The following is an 18,769-nucleotide window of genomic DNA, read 5'->3' as shown; positions in this document are numbered from 1 at the left end:
AAGTGAATATATTTATGCCCCCAAGTTTCACGAGACGGCCGGCGTCCGTCGGAATCATTGTACTTATTACGTGACTTAACGGTTAAAATCTCGATCATACTACGAGGAACCATCTCGACCGTCCAATGACCGATCGACGGAGGAAACGGAGCTCCGCGTTGAACATGCGAGAGGCGGAGCGTGTGGTGCTTTATCAGGCCAGGTAGTCCTTCTATCCGGAGACTGACACGTGTGCGTTTCGTGTTATTATTTCTGCTCTTCGGGAGCTTCTTCGTCTCTCGCCGCCCTTCTCCATGCTCGCCGCCCTTCTCCATGCTCGCCGCAGTGAGATCCATGTGATTTCGAGGTGATTATTCGATCTCTGTTGATTTTAGCGTCTCTAGTTCGTCTTAGATTCTTCCGTGCCTGTCGTGATTGGTTTATCAGCATTGCTGATCGCTGGTTTTGCGACCTGTGGCGAAGGGAAATCTTCCATCTTTAGGGCTATGTTTAAATTCTTGTTTCTGAATCCTAATTTTGCTCCGGAATAGTAACCCCTGATTTTGACAGATAAAGCGCCCAAGTTTTGTTCTTTTAGCTTCTTTTTAGTGGATTTTTTGACAGGTTGTGATTTCGGATTTGATGTCCCTATTCACAGAAAGAGTGAGTCGTTATCTGCATCATCAAGCCTCGTTTTTTCCGAATTATTGGGTCGGATTCATGGATTTTATCTTTCCATTGATCTCAATGTGGGGATCCATGTAGAGGCTGAACATTTATCATTATTTGGTGTTTATAGTCAGTGATACAGTGATAGCTCATGGAGCTATTCATTTCCTATAAAATGTTCCAAATCGATTCGTGTTTTGGTTGTGCGTTACATGGTGCTTTAATTTCTAGATGTTTGTCTTCCAAAAAGGAAAAATCGGCGTAATTTTTTTTCTTTGCTCTTTAAGTTTTTGAGAAAGATTGCATTGTTTTATATGCCTATATGTTGATTTGTTTCTCATAGTTTTAGATTAGGAAATCTTTTTTTCCCTACAAAAGTAGTTATAATCGGTGCAGTTGTTTATTTGCAAATTCTAGGTGTCTTGTTCGTCAAATGGCGTCTTCCTCCTGGCAGTGCTTATTTGGGCATAGGTCATTCTTCCATGGTGAGTCCAGGTTCCTGTCCAAATCTGAACTCTTCAGAACTATGCAGTTTTTTAAGAGGAACACATCAGAGTTCGTTGCTCACGAAAATTCTTTTGCTGCACATCCCCAGAAGGTGAAGGTTCTGTTTAATGCTTACTCTGCAGATTAGAATATGTTATTATTTCTGTTATTAAACATCCTTATATGTGACTCTCTGGGATTCATATACTGCTGATTGGAATCTTGTTTCCTGCCTTTTTAGAAAATTGGAGCCATATTCCAACTTGCTTGTTTTACATCTAGACAAAGGGGGAGAATGTGCATGTCCATAACATTGCACAAAGCTATTTGTCACTTTGTATGGTTCAATGGCTAAATTTAAGTGAATCATATTTAAAATGAGCATTTGTATGTGTTTCAAAGTTGAAAATTCAGGTAGGCACATATAACATTGGGTTGGATAAAGAAGAACTGTTATTCCCTTGAGTTTCATTTCGTAAGGATTGCAGTGTGCATTATGAAAGATAGGAAGAGCAGAAAAGAGAGCAGGGAAGAGGACTACCAAAAAATCCTGTGGCTATTTAGCATTCAAACTCCTACTGCAGTATCTGAAGAGGAGGAACCAAAATAAGAAAGAACAGGAACCCAATAGCTCTCTGGTTCTCGGCAAAAGATAGGAACATGGAAGGGAACTCATAACTACAAATCAACATCCTTTTTGTTCTCTGTTTGGTCCACATTGTTGTTCACTTTGCTGCCAGTTGTCCTTGTTATTTGGCTTCCCTCAAAGAACGAGAGGTGGTAAGCAAACTCATATTAGCAAGTTGGTATTAATTTAGGGTCTCATGTAAGAAGTAATGTGCATGTAGTTGCTATGACTTGGGGTAAAAGTAAGTGGCTGTAGACTTATTTTGAACATTGTATCAGTGCTCAGTTTGCTTATCAAAGTGGCAAGCAATGAGTATTGTTAAGTTGGATATGCTCATTGTTTTTCCATTACAGGTCCACTAGTACTAGAAAATACTTAAAGTCAATGCATACCTTTATCTTGTTTTTCTCTCACTGTTTCACGTAGTAATTGTATTTAGATTTTGCAGTTTTTTTTATATGCTGACTTCTATTGAGTAGTTTTATTTTGACAAATTTGTTCACAGAGTTTGTGCAGCCAAGTAGGTGCACTACCAGATCTTTGTGATTTTTTTTGGGAAAAGGATCCAACTCCTATATTAGACATGATTGATACACCAGTTCATTTGAAGAATCTGTCTCACAAAGTATGTTAGTTCTACAACTGTTGCCTTTTTGATTTTTGCTGCAAATTGTAATTGTCTTCGAGAGAGCTGATTCCAATGCAATGCAGGAATTAAAACAATTGGCCACTGAAATTCGTTCTGAGATATCTTTCATTATGTCAAATGCTCGTAGACCTTATAAAGCAAGTCTTTCTGTGGTAGAGTTGACAGTGGCGATACATTATGTTTTCCATGCACCGATGGACAAGATACTTTGGGATGATGGTGAACAGGTTCTTTTTTATTTTCTTGTTAATTAAAAGTGATTCAATTTCAACTGCATTGTATGTCAATGCTAGATCCTTTATTGAAAATTTTTGTTCCATCATATACAGACAAATGCACATAAGATTCTGACTGGGAGGCGCTCTCTTATGCATACTCTTAAGCAAAAAAAAGGTCTCTCAGGTTTCACTTCTCGAGCAGAGAGTGACTATGATGCATTTGGAGCTGGGCATGGATGCAATAGCATATCTGCCGGACTTGGTACTCTTACGTATTCCTGCCTTCTCCCCCATTTTTAATATTCCATTCAATATTTTGCCGTGTCCTTCATAAGATGATAAACTAAGTCTCCAAGATATGATTGACAATATTCCAGTAATACTTCTGTTAATTCTCTAGCCAGTGCCATATTGATCATCAAGCCTCTACATGTTGGCTAACATATATGTACCGAGAAGGCTTTTTAAAGATTTGTAACTTGTTTCTTTTTCTCTTCTTTGTTGTACTCTTGTGGTTCTTGAAAAGGATTCCTCACATATCTATGCTAGGAAACTTTAGCCACGAATAACATGGACGTTCTTAAATAACCTACAATGCATTTTTCAGTTAGACAAGAATTGCAAAATTAAGTTAAAAGTGCTTTATCTGAATATTACTTGTAAATGAAGCAATAGGATCCATATAGCAAATCCTAAGTAGTTATCATGATGAAGATTGCAAAACTAGGAGTTTCTTGACATATTTTCGCCATAAATTTGCCAAAATGTTTGTCAATTTTTTGGACAGGTGATTGTTGATGCACGTCACTTTAGGCAATTTTTCAAAGTGTATATTTGTCAATGATTCTGAAGGTATGACATCTAAAGAATTATTGAAGCTTTATCATGTTCAGATTGAGTTGTTGTGATGATGTGAGTGGAACCGTAAAAGAATAACTTTTGAAGCAACCCAACTTTTCTATTTAACTGGAAAAATGGAAATTTAATTTCATCTGTCTAGAGTTGAGGAGTATTTACCATTTCTACACTCAATTTCACTTAGATTGAAAGCATGGTCTACTTCATATAGGATTGTCCAATTGCTGGTGGTTCATTTACATCACTGCTTCCCATCAGGACTTATTTTGTAGGATGGTTCACTGTTTGCTGCAATTAAGTGAAAAGTTGTTAGATTTTGTTACTCTTATCATTATTATTTTAAACAATGATATTGAATATTGACTATTGAGGCTTATCTATTGTTCCTTAATTCAGTAGAAAATCCTTCTTTGAATTTCAATGTGTATTTTACTCTTTACAAAGGGTTGACGCTGAAAAAAAATTGGTCCTCACATTGATTATTTTCCACAGGCATGGCAGTTGCAAGAGATATTCAAGGAAAGAAGAATCGTGTTGTGGCAATTATAAATAATTGGACAACAATGGCTGGTCAGGTCTATGAGGCAATGAGCAATGCTGGATATCTTGATTCTAACATGATAGTGATTTTAAACGATAGTAGGCATTCTTTACATCCGAAGCTTGATGATGGATCAAAAATGGCAATCAGTCCGCTCTCCAGTAGTCTAAGCAAGCTCCAATCTAGTAGATCTTTCCGGAGATTCAGGGAAGCTGCAAAGGTACATGTATTCTCAATTCAGTGACATCTAAGCGGTATGATAATTCCATATGGTTGGTTGATAAAAATTACCACGCTAGTTACATTCTGACACAAAGAACCTGAGTTTTATGTAGTTTGTTTGGGAAATATTTATCTTGATTAACCTTAAGCTTTACTTGACAGAATTTCAAATAGGTGAAGCTGCTTTGGTATATGGGTCTTATTTCATTCGTTTTATTGCCACAATTGTTGACCACTGTGTGTGTTTGGGACAAACAATGCTTGTTTTTTCTTAACTACTGTGTGTGTGTTGCCTCAGTTGTTAACCCATCCAATGCTTGTGTTTCTGAACTAATGTGTGTTTTCTCATGTATGCTGATGCCAGGGAATAACAAAAAGAATTGGTAAAGCCGTGCATGAATTGGCAGCCAAAGTAGATGAGTACGCACGTGGTATGATTGGTCCTCCTGGAGCTACTCTCTTTGAAGAGCTTGGATTGTACTACATTGGACCAGTTAACGGGCACAATATTGATGATCTAGTTTGTGTACTTAATGAAGTGGCATTATTAGATTCAACTGGTCCTGTTTTAGTACATGTCATCACAGAGGACGAGAAGGGCTTGGAATCTACTGATGAAGGTAAATGATTGAATCCTTTTGTATTACAGAATGCTGCAGGGCAAGGTCTCTATACCATTCAACGTATATGATGCAACAATATGCACAAGTGTGCGCATGCAAACATAAGTTGGAAATATATATCTAGGCTGTAATTGCAGATTTTCTAAGTGGTGAATATATTCTCAATTTGGTGTTGAACAGGGACCTCAAAATCATGCCCTTTAGTATCAGATTCGAAGTCCATGAAAAGCAGCCTCAGGACGTTCAATGATGTTCTTGTGGAAACTCTAGTAGCAGAAGCAGAAAGGGACAAATCAATTGTGGTAGTCCATACTGGCATTGCAGTTGATCCATCTCTTAAGCTTTTCCAGTCCAGATTTCCAGATAGAATCTTTGATATAGGAATGGCAGAACAACATGCTATTACTTTTTCAGCAGGATTATCTTGTGGAGGCATGAAACCATTCTGCATAATTCCATCAACATTCTTACAAAGAGGATATGATCAGGTGATTTTCTTTTCCTGTCTTCAATGTTTACCTCCCCATACAGGACTTACTCTCTCCAAACCCATTAAGATTGCGTCTGCTGCTTATCATTAAAAATTGCACCATAACAAGATTTTTAAAGGTATGTCTTGCATCCCCTGGGCCATCTTAGTAGTCATTACCTAAATTATCAGGGCCCATTCACAACACTTATTATTCTATCATTAATGATGAACATAGGATTGGAACATCTATTCTAGTTCTTTTCTTGGGTCGTTTCTCTTTAAATTTTTTTGTTGTGTCTTCTTCCATGGGATCCTGGATTTTTTAATTTTTTATTGGTAAATTATCTAGATAGAAATTTGGATGCTGGAAAAGTACTGTATTGTTGAAAGTTTTTCTTCATTGGATTGCCACATTACAAGACAATGTGATTAGAAAATGCAATGGTACTAAACAGTTACATTAACTATCACGTAAGTTTTCACTTCAGCTCATTGAGTGAATACTAAAGTATAGTCAACAGCACACTACACTAAAACTTAAGCCATATTAAATTCCATTAAATGTGATCATCAACTTGCATTCCATTAAGAAGATAAAGCTCATTTACTGAAGTACCATCATACACTTGAAACAAATGGCAACCATTTTACATGTTTAGTTTTGCTCATTATTCGAAAACTGGCCGTCTATGCAGGGGGAATGGTTGTTCAAATATATTACTCTAAATGAATTCCTTCAACCATGGATTATAGTAAAATTTGAAAAAGTTATGCTTTTTTTGGTAGGTCATTGAAGATGTGGATCTGCAGAAAGTTCCTGTAAGATTTGCCATCAGTAATGCTGGGCTTGTTGGATCTGAAGGTCCTACTCAATCAGGAATTTTTGATATTACATTCATGGCATGCTTGCCAAATATGATTGTCATGGCACCATCAGACGAAGATGAACTCATTGACATGGTAGCTACTGCTGTTCGTATCAATGATAGGCCTATCTGCTTCCGATATCCTAGAATTGCCCTTTTGGGAAATGGTAGTTCATTACATAACGGGATTCCTATTGAGGTATCTTTTCGTATTTTCCTTCCAATAATTTTCTTTGTGATTACTAGTCGTATTTATTCTGTTTAGTATTTTCACTTACTACATCCTTCCCGAAACCACGACCACTTTGCCAGTTAAACTGCTAATCAGCTGTTGGATTTATTTGGTTGTCTTGATGATCTGGAATTGCTTGTTTTCAGATAGGGAAGGGAGAGATCCTAGTGGAAGGAAAGCATGTGGCTCTTCTTGGCTATGGTGTGATGGTTCAGAATTGCCTGAAGGCCCGATCTTTGCTTGCTAGTCTCGGTATTGAGGTAACTGTTGCTAGCGCCAGGTTTTGCAAGCCACTTGACATTGAGCTCATCCGAGAGCTATGTCAGGACCATGAGTTTTTGATAACAGTTGAGGAAGGAACTGTCGGCGGCTTTGGCGCTCATGTTTCTCAATTCCTGGCTCTTGATGGCTTGCTTGATGGAAGAGTGAAGGTGCCGTTTTTCTCCTATCCTTCCCATCTTTTTGTCGACGAATGTATTAATGAATAGGCATGATTCAATTTACGACTTAATCACCTCTCTGAGTTCATCTTTGTTTGAATCACCAGTGGCGGCCCGTGTTGCTACCGGATAATTACATCGAGCATGCATCCCCAAGGGAGCAACTAGATATTGCTGGATTGACTGGACATCACATTGCAGCAACAGCATTAAGTCTGCTAGGGCGTTTTCGCGAAGCCTTCAGCTTGATGCGGTAGAGCTGCTCTAACTTCGCGGGCAAAATGGATAGACACAAAGGAGGAGATTGGGTTCCTATAAGATGTCTATAATACTACGATTTTTTTGCAGAGGCTGCCAGTCTATCTAAATTGAGTTTCTTTCGGTCGGCTTAATGAAGTGGCTTTTCAGTATGAGCTGCATTTGGTGATGAAATGGGTCGACTGCCATCGTCTTTTCATAAACCGTTTTGAGCAATCAAGGAAAGCAAATGCCTTCAGCATCGAATCGGGAACGAAAGGATCTGTATTTTGTGATCTGTGTAGGTATTATACGTAAGCTATCGTCGTGCCATGTTCCATGTGCAATCCCATTAGCAATGTTAATGGCTTCATTCGGTGTATCTTGTAGTTTAACAACTTGATCGGAATTCGACAAAACTTAACTCTAAAAATGGATTTTCCCAAGTGAAGGTCACAAACAAATCGAAATTCTGAGCTTTTAAAAGTGCGAAAATGCGCCTCCAGTTCTCGTCTAACAAAAGAAAAGTGCACGATAGAAACCATGAAACTTCGTACCGGAAACCTTGCCATCTGATTCAGCCTGAGCTGAATGCAACAAAGGTAAAGGTAATCATGGAAGAAGATTAGAATTTAGAGCTACTTACTGAAATAGTAATGATGACTATTATAGGCGATTGATTTGGATATGGCGAATACAGGGCCTCCACTTAGGAAAAAAATGGTTAGAGTTTCTAGTTAAAGTGGAGGTCAAAGTCCATGAAGGACATCGGGGTTGGACTGTCGGTTTGATCGGCCCGGTCGAGCCTTCTGAGAGATTCTTGACTGGATTCTTCGAGTCATTGGACTCCGTTCCCTTAAGACTCTTGATCGGATCCCCGAGTTGTTCAATTTTGTTCCCTTAAGACTCCCGATTGGATCATCCGAGTCATTGGACTATGCTCCCTTGAGACTCCCTATCGGATTGTCCGAGTCGCTGCAGTATGCCCCCTTAAGACTCCTTATTGGATCACCTGAGTCACTAGGCTCAGCTCCCTTGAGACTCCTGATCGGATCACCCGAGTCGCTGGGGGTCTAATCCCTTAAGACTCCCGATCAAATCGCTTGAGTCACTGGGCTCTGCTCTTTTAAAACTCCCGATCGGATCCTCTAAGTCGCTAGACTCCGCTCCCTTAAGACTCCCAATCGGATCCCTCGAGTTGTTGGAGTCTGGTCCCTTAAGACTCTTGAACGGATCACAAGTCGTTGGGTTTTGCTCCTTTAAGACTCTTGGTCTAATCTCTCGAGTCGCTGGGCTCTTCTCCGTTAAGACTCCCAACCTAATCGCTCGAGTTGTCGGGCTCTACTACTTTAAGACTTTCGATTGGATCCCACGAGTTATTGGACTCTGCTCCCTTACAACTCTCAATCGGATCCCTCCAGCGACTCTATTCTCTTAAGACTCTCGATCGGATCCTTGAGTTATTGGGCTTTGCTCCCTTAAGACTTTCGATCGAATTGTTCAAGTCATCGGACTCTGCTCCCTTAAGACTCCTGACTGGATCCCCTAAGTCATCAGACTTTGCTCCCATAAGACAATTCCCAAACAAAGGCCTCTGGGCTCAACACCTCTCGGCTCCTTATAAAATGAACAGGTATACTCTTGAGCCTACTAGCTCACTAATCAAAATTGGACTTCTTTATTGATCCACCATTCCCTTAGTTGGGTCAAGCCCCAGAGAGTCCAATGGGCCTCACAGATTATGATCCAATATCGCAATTAATAATCCACGTGGTGTTTTCGAAAGCACGTGGGACAATATATTGATATAGATACGGAATATGCGTAATATATGGGTGATGTGATTGCTCAAAATACTATAAAAATATACTGATAAGATACTTTCCTTACTTTGATATGATATTGAATCATGACATTTATTATATACGAGAATTATAAAATGTTATAAAAGGGCCGCGTAACTATAGGTATGCTTCCTCATTGTGAAAAACATATTGATCCCGTCCGAACGCTGAATCAACGGACGCTGGTTGCAAAGAGACTTCTAGGGATATCTTCCCTTGTATCTTTGACTTGACCTCTAGACTTAGGGTTTGTTCCATAGCTATATGGAACCCTATGATAACTAGGCACATCCCTTTTAGCTTTAGGTTTGTATCCCAAACCTCTATGGCCATTGGATGGCTTTTGTACCCCTAAACCTAGGTTATGCTCATTTTTCCCTTTTAGGATATTTTCCATCCTTTTTAGGGTCTTTTCCATTTTATCAAGTCTTGATCTCAAGACTTGATTTTCTATCATTAAATCCTTAGATTTTGATTTTTCATTACACCCATGAGCATTTTTGTTTTTGGGCTTGTATCTATTATCCTTAGTGTTCTTGCCCAAGTGTCCATCTACCTTCCTAACCTTAGGTTGGGTAGTTTTGGCATGTAGGGCCACATGTTTTTCCTTAAAGCCCTCATGCTTCCTATTCTTATGGTAAATCGCATTAAAATGATAAAAATTAGAACTATCATGCTTTTTACCATAATGTAAAGGGGTAGGCTCAATAAAAGATACCTTCTTCTTTACCTTGGAGGCTCCCCCTTGACTAGTGCCTCCTTGAGCCTTGACCACCTTCTTCCCCTTGGGACATTGACTTCGGTAATGCCCCTTTTGATTGCAAGAAAAGCATATAATATGTTCCTTGCTCTTCTTTGTGTTGGGGATGATCTCCTTGGGCTTCACCTTGCCTTTTTGTGCCACTTGACCCTTCTTCTTGGCCAATTTAGGGCATTTGCTCTTGTAGTGCCCATGTTCCCTACACTCAAAGCATATAATATGATTTTTATTATTAATTGAAATATTTATACCTTTGCTTGTAGGGGTGGCATCTTTTCCTTTGTATCCGGAGGTAGAAGCTTCCTCTTGATCGGACCTTGATTCTCCTCCATTTGATTTTTCTTGACTTGTGGAGGTAGAATCTTCTTCCTCCTCTTTGTCTCTTGACCCGGATGTAGAAGCTTCTCCTTCTTCTTGATCCGGCGTCACCAAGGATTGCTCCCCCTCAATCCTAGAGGTGGAGGCTTCATCATCTTGAATATGAAACAAGGAGTATGCTCTCTCCTTGTTCCCTTCGTTGCATTCCCTTGAGGATGAAGCTTCTTGGATTTCCTCTTCTTCGGAGGTTGAGCATCTCTCAACCTCGGAGTCCTCCTCTTGGTCTTGCTCCAAAGAGTCATCCTCTCTGGATACTTCTTGCTCTTGTACAGTGGAGGGGATCTCTTCATGAAGCTTGTCCAATTTGCTCCATAATTCCTTTGCATCTTCAAATTCTCCAATTTTGCAAAGGATGGTGCTTGGCAATAAATTGACCAAAAGCTTGGTCACTTTGTCATTTGCATCGCACCTTTGGACTTGCTCCGAGCTCCATTTGCTTTTCTTGAGAAGCTTGCCCTTCGAGTTTGTTGGAGCTTCAAATCCTTCCATTAGAGCAAACCATTGCTCTATCTCCATCATAAGAAAGTTTTCGATTCTTGATTTCCAAAAATCGAAGCTCGTGGAAGTGTATGGTGGAGCCACCCTTGTGTCAAATCCAAGTCCATCTTGGAATTGCATCTTGAAGTTGAGCTTCTTGAAATCTTTGACTTTTGATGAATTTGCTTCAACTTCTTCACCCTCTAGCTTTTCTTGTTATGCTTGACCCTTCCGATGATGATTCCGGTGAAGAGCGGCCTCGCTCTGATACCACTTGTTAGGACCAAAAGTAGCTAGAGGGGGGGGTGAATAGCTCGTCGCGTTCGCTCGGTGCTCGGCGTTGCTTGTTTCTTCAAAGATGTGCAGCGGAAATACAAAGAAACACTCACACAACGCTAACACGGTTGGTTTACTTGGTATCCACCTCACAAGAGGTGACTAATCCAAGGATCCACACCAACGCACACACCCTCCACTATGAATAACACTCCTTTATGGTAACTACCAAAGGCGGAGAAGCCCTACAAGACTCAATACAAGAAGAGAGGGAAAGGATACAAGAAATACAAGCTTACAAGCTTACAATGAGTATAAACCCTAACCCTAGCTTCTCTTCTTGGCTTTGATCCGCCTCTTGACTTGGAGAACTTTCAAGATCCTTCAAGAACTGGCGATCTGAGCTTTGTGAGTGCTGTGGAGGAGCTGGCGAGAGATCTGGAGTGAATCGGTGAAGAGGTACCGAAGGAATCATGCGCCTGCGGCCTTTATCGACGCTAACGGTCGGATCCCGATCGATTCGAATGTTCCCAATCGATCGGGGAGGCTTTGGATCGATCCACAGATCGATCCAGAAAGCCTCTGTGCTCTGGAGTAACGCCTGGATCGATCCACGGATCGATCCAGCGCTTATCGGCGAAGCAGCATCGTCCCGATCGATTCACTGATCGATTGGGACATCTGGATCGATCCACGGATCGATCCAGAGGCTCTCTGTTCGCTAGAAAAGGCCTGGATCGATCCACTGATCGATCCAAATCCTGGATCGATCCACTGATCGATCCAACACTTGGTTTTTGCCCAAAACCAAGTTCCAAGCCTCTCAAACCAACATCCGGTCAACCTTGACCTGTTGGTACATCATGCCTAGCATCTGGTCACTCCTTTGACCTGCTAGGACTTCCCACCAAGTGTCTGGTCAATCCCTTTGACCCACTTGGACTTTTCTTCGCGCCAAGTATCCAGTCAATCCTTTGACCTACTTGGACTTCCACCAGATGTCCGGTCACCCTTCGACTTATCTTTTCGTGCCAAGTATCCAGTCAATCCTTTGACCTACTTGGACTTCCCAACACCAGATGTCCGATCATCCTTGATCCATCTGGATTTTCCCTTGCCTGGCTTCACTCACCAGGACTTTCACCTAGCTTCACTCACTAGGGTTTTCCATCTGCCTAGCTTCACTCACTAGGGCTTTCACCTGGCTTCACTCACCAGGACTTTCACCTAGCTTCACTCACTAGGATTTTCCATCTGCCTAGCTTCACTCACTAGGACTTCCCTTCTGCCTGACTTCACTCACTAGGACTTGCATTCTGCCTAACATCCCAGTTAGGACTTCCCAGTCAAGTATCTGGTCAACCTTGACCTACTTGACTCTTCTTCAATCAATTTCTTATTGTCAAACATCTAAACTCAAACCAAGACTCAGCTTGGTCAATCAGGTCAACCTTGACCTGAGGGATGTTGCACCAACAATATTATCTTCCATTATTCTTCTTACTCATCTATACTGTTGATGCGGGAAGCATCTGACGATCGAACCCAAATTTTGATAATGGCAAAGGAATCAAAGTTAAGCTTATTTGTGATCTAACATGTCTAATGGAGATTACAGGAAAATCCTAAGTGTTCTTAGGCAAAAGTCCTAGCTGCGGTTAGGCAAGGTGAAAACCCTAGGGGGTGGTAACCCTAGGTTCTAGGGGGTGGTAACCCTAGGTGAAAGAAAATCTTAAGGGGCGGCAACCTTAGGTCCTAGGGGGTGGTAACCCTAGGTGAAGAAAAATCCTAAGGAGGGGTATCCTTAGGTCCTAGGGGGTGATAACCCTAGGTGGAGAAAAACCCTAGGGGGCGGTAACCCTAGGTCCTAGGGAGTGGTAACTGTTGGATCGTTAGTTTCGCTGGAGGGGGGGGGGGGGGCGAATAGCGAATAAAAAAAATCGAAAGCGAGTACGCACAATAGAAAAAAAAAACAAGCCAAAGAAGACACGTCGATTTACTTGGTTCGGAGCCTTTGATGACTCCTACTCCAAGGCTCGCACACAAGAGTGCTTTCGATGGGCAATTTACTAGCAATTCGATAAGTATTACAAACTAAGTACAGGAGTGCTAATAAACGAAAAATATACCGACGAAATATAAGAACTGAAAGGAAAAGCGCATCGTCGGAGAGCTTTCGCAGCATCGCAGGAGCATAGAAGAGCATATCTTGAGTTCTGAGTTGTTGTTCCAACTCCAGCCTTCACCCTCCTTATATATGAGGTTCGGGGTGCCTGGAACCTTCAGGGTGCCCTGGTTGTGACGTAGCCGAGCCACCAGTGAACTCCACGTGTTGACGCTGCGAAGTGGATATATTTTTGCCTCCGGGCGCTCGGGTACCTCCTGGGCGCTCGGACCCTGTTTTCGAGTGGTTTCCTACCTACAAGAAAACGTTAGTCTGAGGCAAATATATATCCTGCAAAATAGAGTGTTAGCACAGTTTAAGTTTAACAAGCAGAGTATGACTTAGATTCCGTCTTTCCGAGATCGGAATCTAGTCAAGATCTCGACTTAGAATTCCAAAATGGTTCTAAGTCGGATTGACGCCTAAGTTCCCTTCTCGGGAACGCGTCCTCACAATCACTCCCCTCTAGTGACTTACCTTCACTTACCTGGCAGACGTCCGGTCAGCCCTTCAACCCATTTGGACTTCATACCAACTATCCGGTCAGCCTGTCGACCTAGCTGAACTTCATGCCAAACGTCCGGTCAGCCCGTCGACCCATTTGGACTTCATGCCAGCTATCCGGTCGGCCCGTCGACCTAGCTAGGCTTCGTGCCAGACATCCGGTCCGCCCGTCGACCTGTCTGGATTTTTCCTGCACACTCGGTTAGAGTGTTAGATAAAAAAACAAAACTAACTTTAACCTAATTTGTCATTCATCAAAACTTGGGTTAAACCGTTAGTACTAACCGCACCAACAGTAACCCTAGGCAGAAAGTCCAGTCGGTCTGGAGGACTGAACTGTCATCAGGTAATCTCTCCTAAGGAGAGTAGGTGAGGGCGCGTTCCCCACAGAGGGAACAGTAGATGTCGGGTCGACCTAGGGTTTCCGGACAGAAATCTGAAGTCAGACTCAGATAGTCCGATGACTGTCGATCACTTTATTTAACATGTTTATACCTGGTATAACTCTATCTTGCAGGGTATGTTGTTGTGTTGGGACTAACTATCTTGCAGGTACAAAAGGAACAAACTAAGCCTCGGATGAACAGTGTCCGAGGCGCCTCCAGGCGCCTCGGGTGCAAAGCAGAAGCTGGCTGCGAAGAGGAACTGGAGGCGCCTTGGAGTGACCATGGAGGCGCCTCAAGCAGGATAAGAGGAGAAGATTTCAGCGCTGATCCATGCGGCTTACTCGGCAACTTGGAGGCGTCTTGAATGGGGTTTGAGGCGCCTCAAGCAGGCTATATAAGGGAACTCGAACAGTAGCCTTAAGACAACAATATACAAGTGATCTAGCCATTGTTCGCTGCTCAAGAGACGCCCTGAAGTGTTGTTACAAGTCACCGATAACCCGGAGCTTCGAGATTCCTAATTTGTGTTGTCGGTATAACTTTTTATTTGCACTTATTGTAATACACACTTGTAACCATTTTGCGCCATTATAATTGTTGCCCATCGAAAGAGATCAACAATCGCGGGCCTTGGAGTAGGAGTCGCTCTAGGCTCCGAACCAAGTAAACCCTTGGTGTCTTTCTGTGTTTGTGCTTATTTCGTTTATCATTTCTGTTGCTTTAACACGAACGTTTTCCGAATACTAAACAAGTGAAAGCCACGAGCGCTATTCACCCCCTCTAGCACATCTCGATCCAACAATTGGTATCAGAGCTTTCTTCTTCCTTGGTTTCTTTGGATCTTTCTAGTTTGGGCAGTTCGCCTTGATGTACCCCTTCTGATTGCACCTGTAGCACGTCACCTCGAACTTTACCTTGGCTTGGGCCTCCTTGGATTGAATTACCTTCTTGAGGTCCTTCTTGTTGAAGCCTTTCTTTTTCTTGTAGAGTTTCCTCACTAGGTTGACGAGTTCGGCTGTGAGCTCATCGTCGTCATTGTCTGAATCCGGTTCTTCTTCTGACTCTGGTTCGGTTCTGTGCTTTGATCTTGACTCACGTGCTCTTCCTGTACCTACAATCAAAGTCAAACCTTTTTCGGACGGACGTGAGTTAATTTGTTCATGAAGCTCAAACTCAGCAAACAACTCATCTAATTTAATAGAGGACAGGTCCTTAGAAACCTTGTAGACATCTACCATGGATGCCCACAAGGTATTCCTCAGAAAGACGTTTAAGGAATACCTGATGATGTCTCGATTGTCTACCTTTGCCCGATCACATGAAGCCTGTTGAGTAGGTCTTGTATCCGGGCGTGGAGTTGGGTAGTTGTCTCGCCTTCCTGCAATTTAATATTAGATAATTTATTAAATATTAAGTCCCTTTTACTTACTTTGGTGTCGGATGTTCCTTCATGAAGTTTGATCAACTTCTCCCACAACTCCTTGGCATTGGAAAAAGGGCCGACGCGGTTGAGCTCCTCTTTTGTTAGTCCACACTGGAGGGTGCAAGTTGCTCTGACATCTGCTTCCACCTTCTTGATTAATGTTGGATCCCAGTCTTCGCAGGGTATTGGTTTGCCGTCTCCATAAGTCGGTAGTTCAAACCCAGTCTTGACGATCATCCACATCTCGAATTGGATCTTCATGAAAATTTCCATCCTGCCCTTCCAGTAACCGAAGTCTTCTCCGGTGAAGAGTGAGGGACGGACAGTGCTATAGCCTTCTTGTTGGGCCATTTAGAGAATATGCACACAAAGAAATAAAAAGATGTCCCAAGACTTGATCCTAGATTAGTAGTGCGGTATGAAAATAAGAATAAATTACGTTCTCGAGTGATGTTGCACCAACTTCGTGAAGAGAATATGATTACGAAAAGAACTAGATCAGAATGTAGCAACTATGCTAATTCCAATCGACTCCGAAAATTGAAAAACACCATGAAAAGATGTTTGATTGGTGGTTGCACCAAATCAAAGCTACCCCGCTCTGATACTAATTGTTGGATCGAGATGCGCTAAAGGGGGGGGGGGAGGGGTGAATAGCGCTAGAGGGGGGGATTACCCTGCCGGGTAGATTAGTTTTGGAGGTGCCAGCTATTCCGGAGTCTCCCCCTACATTATTGATAATTTTATATATTTTAGAGTTACTCATGCTTGGACCTTAGGACTTCTTCGAATTATGGGAAAATGGTCTTAGTTGCAACTTCACAAGCTTATCTTTTCTCAAAATTTTTTAAAACTTAGTCTTTTTCATAATCTTTTCAAAAATTCATATTTTCAAATTACTTTACCAAATATTTTTCTTAGCTAGATATCTCTCAATAAGTTTGTTAAATTTAGCTAACTGTTTTTTTAGTTTTTTCAAAAATTAATAAGTATTACTTTTGGAAAAAACTTAGGTAAATCTTTTTTAGATTCTTTAATTAAGCTAAGTATCTTTCGAAAAAGTTTTTTAATTTTAACTTAATATTGTTCAAAAAACTTTTCGAAACTAAATATTTAACCGACTTTAAGAATTTAACTACATATTTTTTTTAACAAAGCCTTTTAAATTTAACTTTTTAAGTATTTTACAAGCTTTTTAAGTCTGTCAATATTTTTCAAATTTAGCTGAATTACTTTTTAAAGTCAAAATAACTTTCCTTGACTTAAGTCATTTTTCAAACTTAATCAAAATATTAATTTCAGAAAATTAAAAGTTTCACTTAGCTGAAAGTTTTACAATAATTTTAAAAAGCTAAGTATGAAAAGTCTTTATCTTTTATAAACATTTGTTGACAAGGTAAAGACAAGCTAAGGCCATTAATCACTATTCCTTTCTACTCCCCTTCTACTCTCTTGTTATTTTTATATATAGCAAAGGGGGAGAGTAGGAAAATTCAAAAAGCAAAAATTTAAATTAAAGAGCTCTTATTAAGGAGGAGCCTTACATCGTTTTTTTGACAAGGTAAAGACAAGCTAAGGCCATTAATCACTATTCCTTTCTACCCCCCCCCCCCCCCTACTCCCTTGTTATTTTGATATATGACAAAGCGGGAGAATAGGAAAATTCAAAAAGTAAAAATTTAAATTAAATAGCTTGTTTATGTTTCTTAAACTTTGAAGATCGTTTATGCATCTACTTTACTTAACTTTGAATTTCAGTTGCCATAATAAAAAAGGGAGAGATTGTTGATGCAGGAAGCATCCGACGATCAAACCCAAAGTTTGATAATGGCAAAGGAATCAAAGTTAAGCTTATTTGTGATCTAACATGTCTGATGGAGATTGCAGGAAAGTCCTAAGTGTTCTTAGGTAAAAGTCCTAGCTGTGGTTAGACAAGGTGAAAACCCTAAGGGGTGGTAACCCTAGGTGAAGGAAAATCCTAAGGGGCGGCAACCTTAGGTCCTAGGGGTGGTAACCCTAGGTGGAGGAAAATCCTAAGGAGGGGTAACCTTAGGTCCTAGGGGGTGGTAACCCTAGGTGGAGAAAAACCCTAGGGAGCGGTAACCCTAGGTCCTAGGGAGTGGTAACCCTAGGCAGAAAGTTCAGTCGGTCTGGAGGACTGAACTGTCATCAGGTAATCTCTCCTAAGGAGAGTAGGTGAGGACGCGTTCCCCACAGAGGGAACAGTAGATGTCGGGTCGACCTAGGGTTTCCGGACGGAAATCCGAAGTCAGACTCAGACAGTCCAATGACTGTCGATCACTTGATTTAACATGTTTATACCTGGTATAACTCTATCTTGCAGGGTATGTTGTTGTATTGGGACTAACTATCTTGCCGGTACAAAAGGAACAAACTAAGCCTCGGATGAACAGTGTCCGAGGCGCCTTCATGGAGCTTGGAGGCGCCTCGGGTGCAAAGCAGAAGCTGGCTGCGAAGAGGAACTGGAGGCGCCTCGGACCAGGGCTTGGAGGCGCCTCAAGCAGGATAAGAGGAGAAGATTTCAGCGCTGATCCACGCGGCTGACTCAGCAACTTAGAGGCTCCTTGAATGGGGTTTGAGGTGCCTCAAGCAGGCTATATAAGGGGACTCGAACAGTAGCCTTAAGATAACAATATACAAGTGATCTAGCCATTGTTCGCTGCTCAAGAGACGTCCTGAAGTGCTGTTACAAGTCATCGACGACCCGGAGCTTCGAGATTCCTAATTTGTGTTGTCGGTATAACTTTTTATTTTCACTTATTGTAATGCACACTTGTAACCGTTTTGCGCCATTATAGTTGTTGCCCACCGAAAGCGATCAACGATCGCGGGCCTTGGAGTAGGAGTCGCCCTAGGCTCCGAGTTAGGATTTAGGGTTTAGTAAAATAGTTGTGAGGATAATTTTATTGTTGCGCCAATGTTTCATTCTACAAATTTTTAATAATATTTAAAATTAGTAAAATATATTTAAAAATATTAAATAATTAAAGTCAAAATTAGTTTAACATTATTTTATAGGTATTTTTAGGATATAAAATATCTTTTTGATATTTTTCTAAAATGGTGTGCCCTTTTTATGATATCTTCAATTGTTAAACTTTAAATGAGTTTTTCTTATGATCTCCATATGCCACATCAATAATATGAAAATTTATTGAAATATTTCCAATGGTTAAAGTTTTAAATGAGTTTTTTTAATCCAATTCATAACATGAATTATATGACTTCATGCATATTACATCAATTTCGTGACAAAAAAGTAAGTTTTAATTTTCACTATTGCTCTTAAACTACAAAACTTAAATCTCACCTCTATAATGGTTCAAGAATTTTTTTTTTGAATTTTACAAACCTTTTATAAAAAAAAATAAATCCGTTAACAGTTGTGAGTGCTCTAAAATTAAGCATTTTTTAAT

At 40.9% G+C, this 18,769-nt stretch overlaps 1 protein-coding gene across 2 annotated transcripts; it reads left to right on the top strand.

The window, feature by feature from the left end:
* The first annotated feature begins 217 nt into the window (after positions 1–217).
* On the top strand, positions 218–7,502 carry LOC122007218 (probable 1-deoxy-D-xylulose-5-phosphate synthase, chloroplastic). Of its 2 annotated transcripts, none has more exons than XM_042563034.1 (11): positions 218–346; positions 1,066–1,246; positions 2,268–2,387; positions 2,474–2,638; positions 2,741–2,891; positions 3,980–4,248; positions 4,615–4,870; positions 5,054–5,361; positions 6,132–6,410; positions 6,590–6,874; positions 6,991–7,502. In XM_042563034.1, the coding sequence occupies exons 1-11, from the start codon at positions 294–296 to the stop codon at positions 7,138–7,140; spliced, it is 2,217 nt and encodes a 738-aa protein (XP_042418968.1). In that variant the 5' UTR covers positions 218–293; the 3' UTR covers positions 7,141–7,502. The 2 variants fall into 2 exon arrangements, with proteins under 2 accessions (XP_042418968.1, XP_042418967.1); XM_042563033.1 differs by having other exon boundaries at positions 231–346; positions 1,045–1,246.
* The last annotated feature ends 11,267 nt before the right edge of the window (positions 7,503–18,769 follow it).

The sequence above is a fragment of the Zingiber officinale genome, chromosome 7B (assembly GCF_018446385.1).
Source record: "Zingiber officinale cultivar Zhangliang chromosome 7B, Zo_v1.1, whole genome shotgun sequence".
NCBI classification, from domain to species: Eukaryota; Viridiplantae; Streptophyta; class Magnoliopsida; order Zingiberales; family Zingiberaceae; genus Zingiber; species Zingiber officinale.
This window is presented reverse-complemented; position numbering and strand designations above follow the sequence as displayed.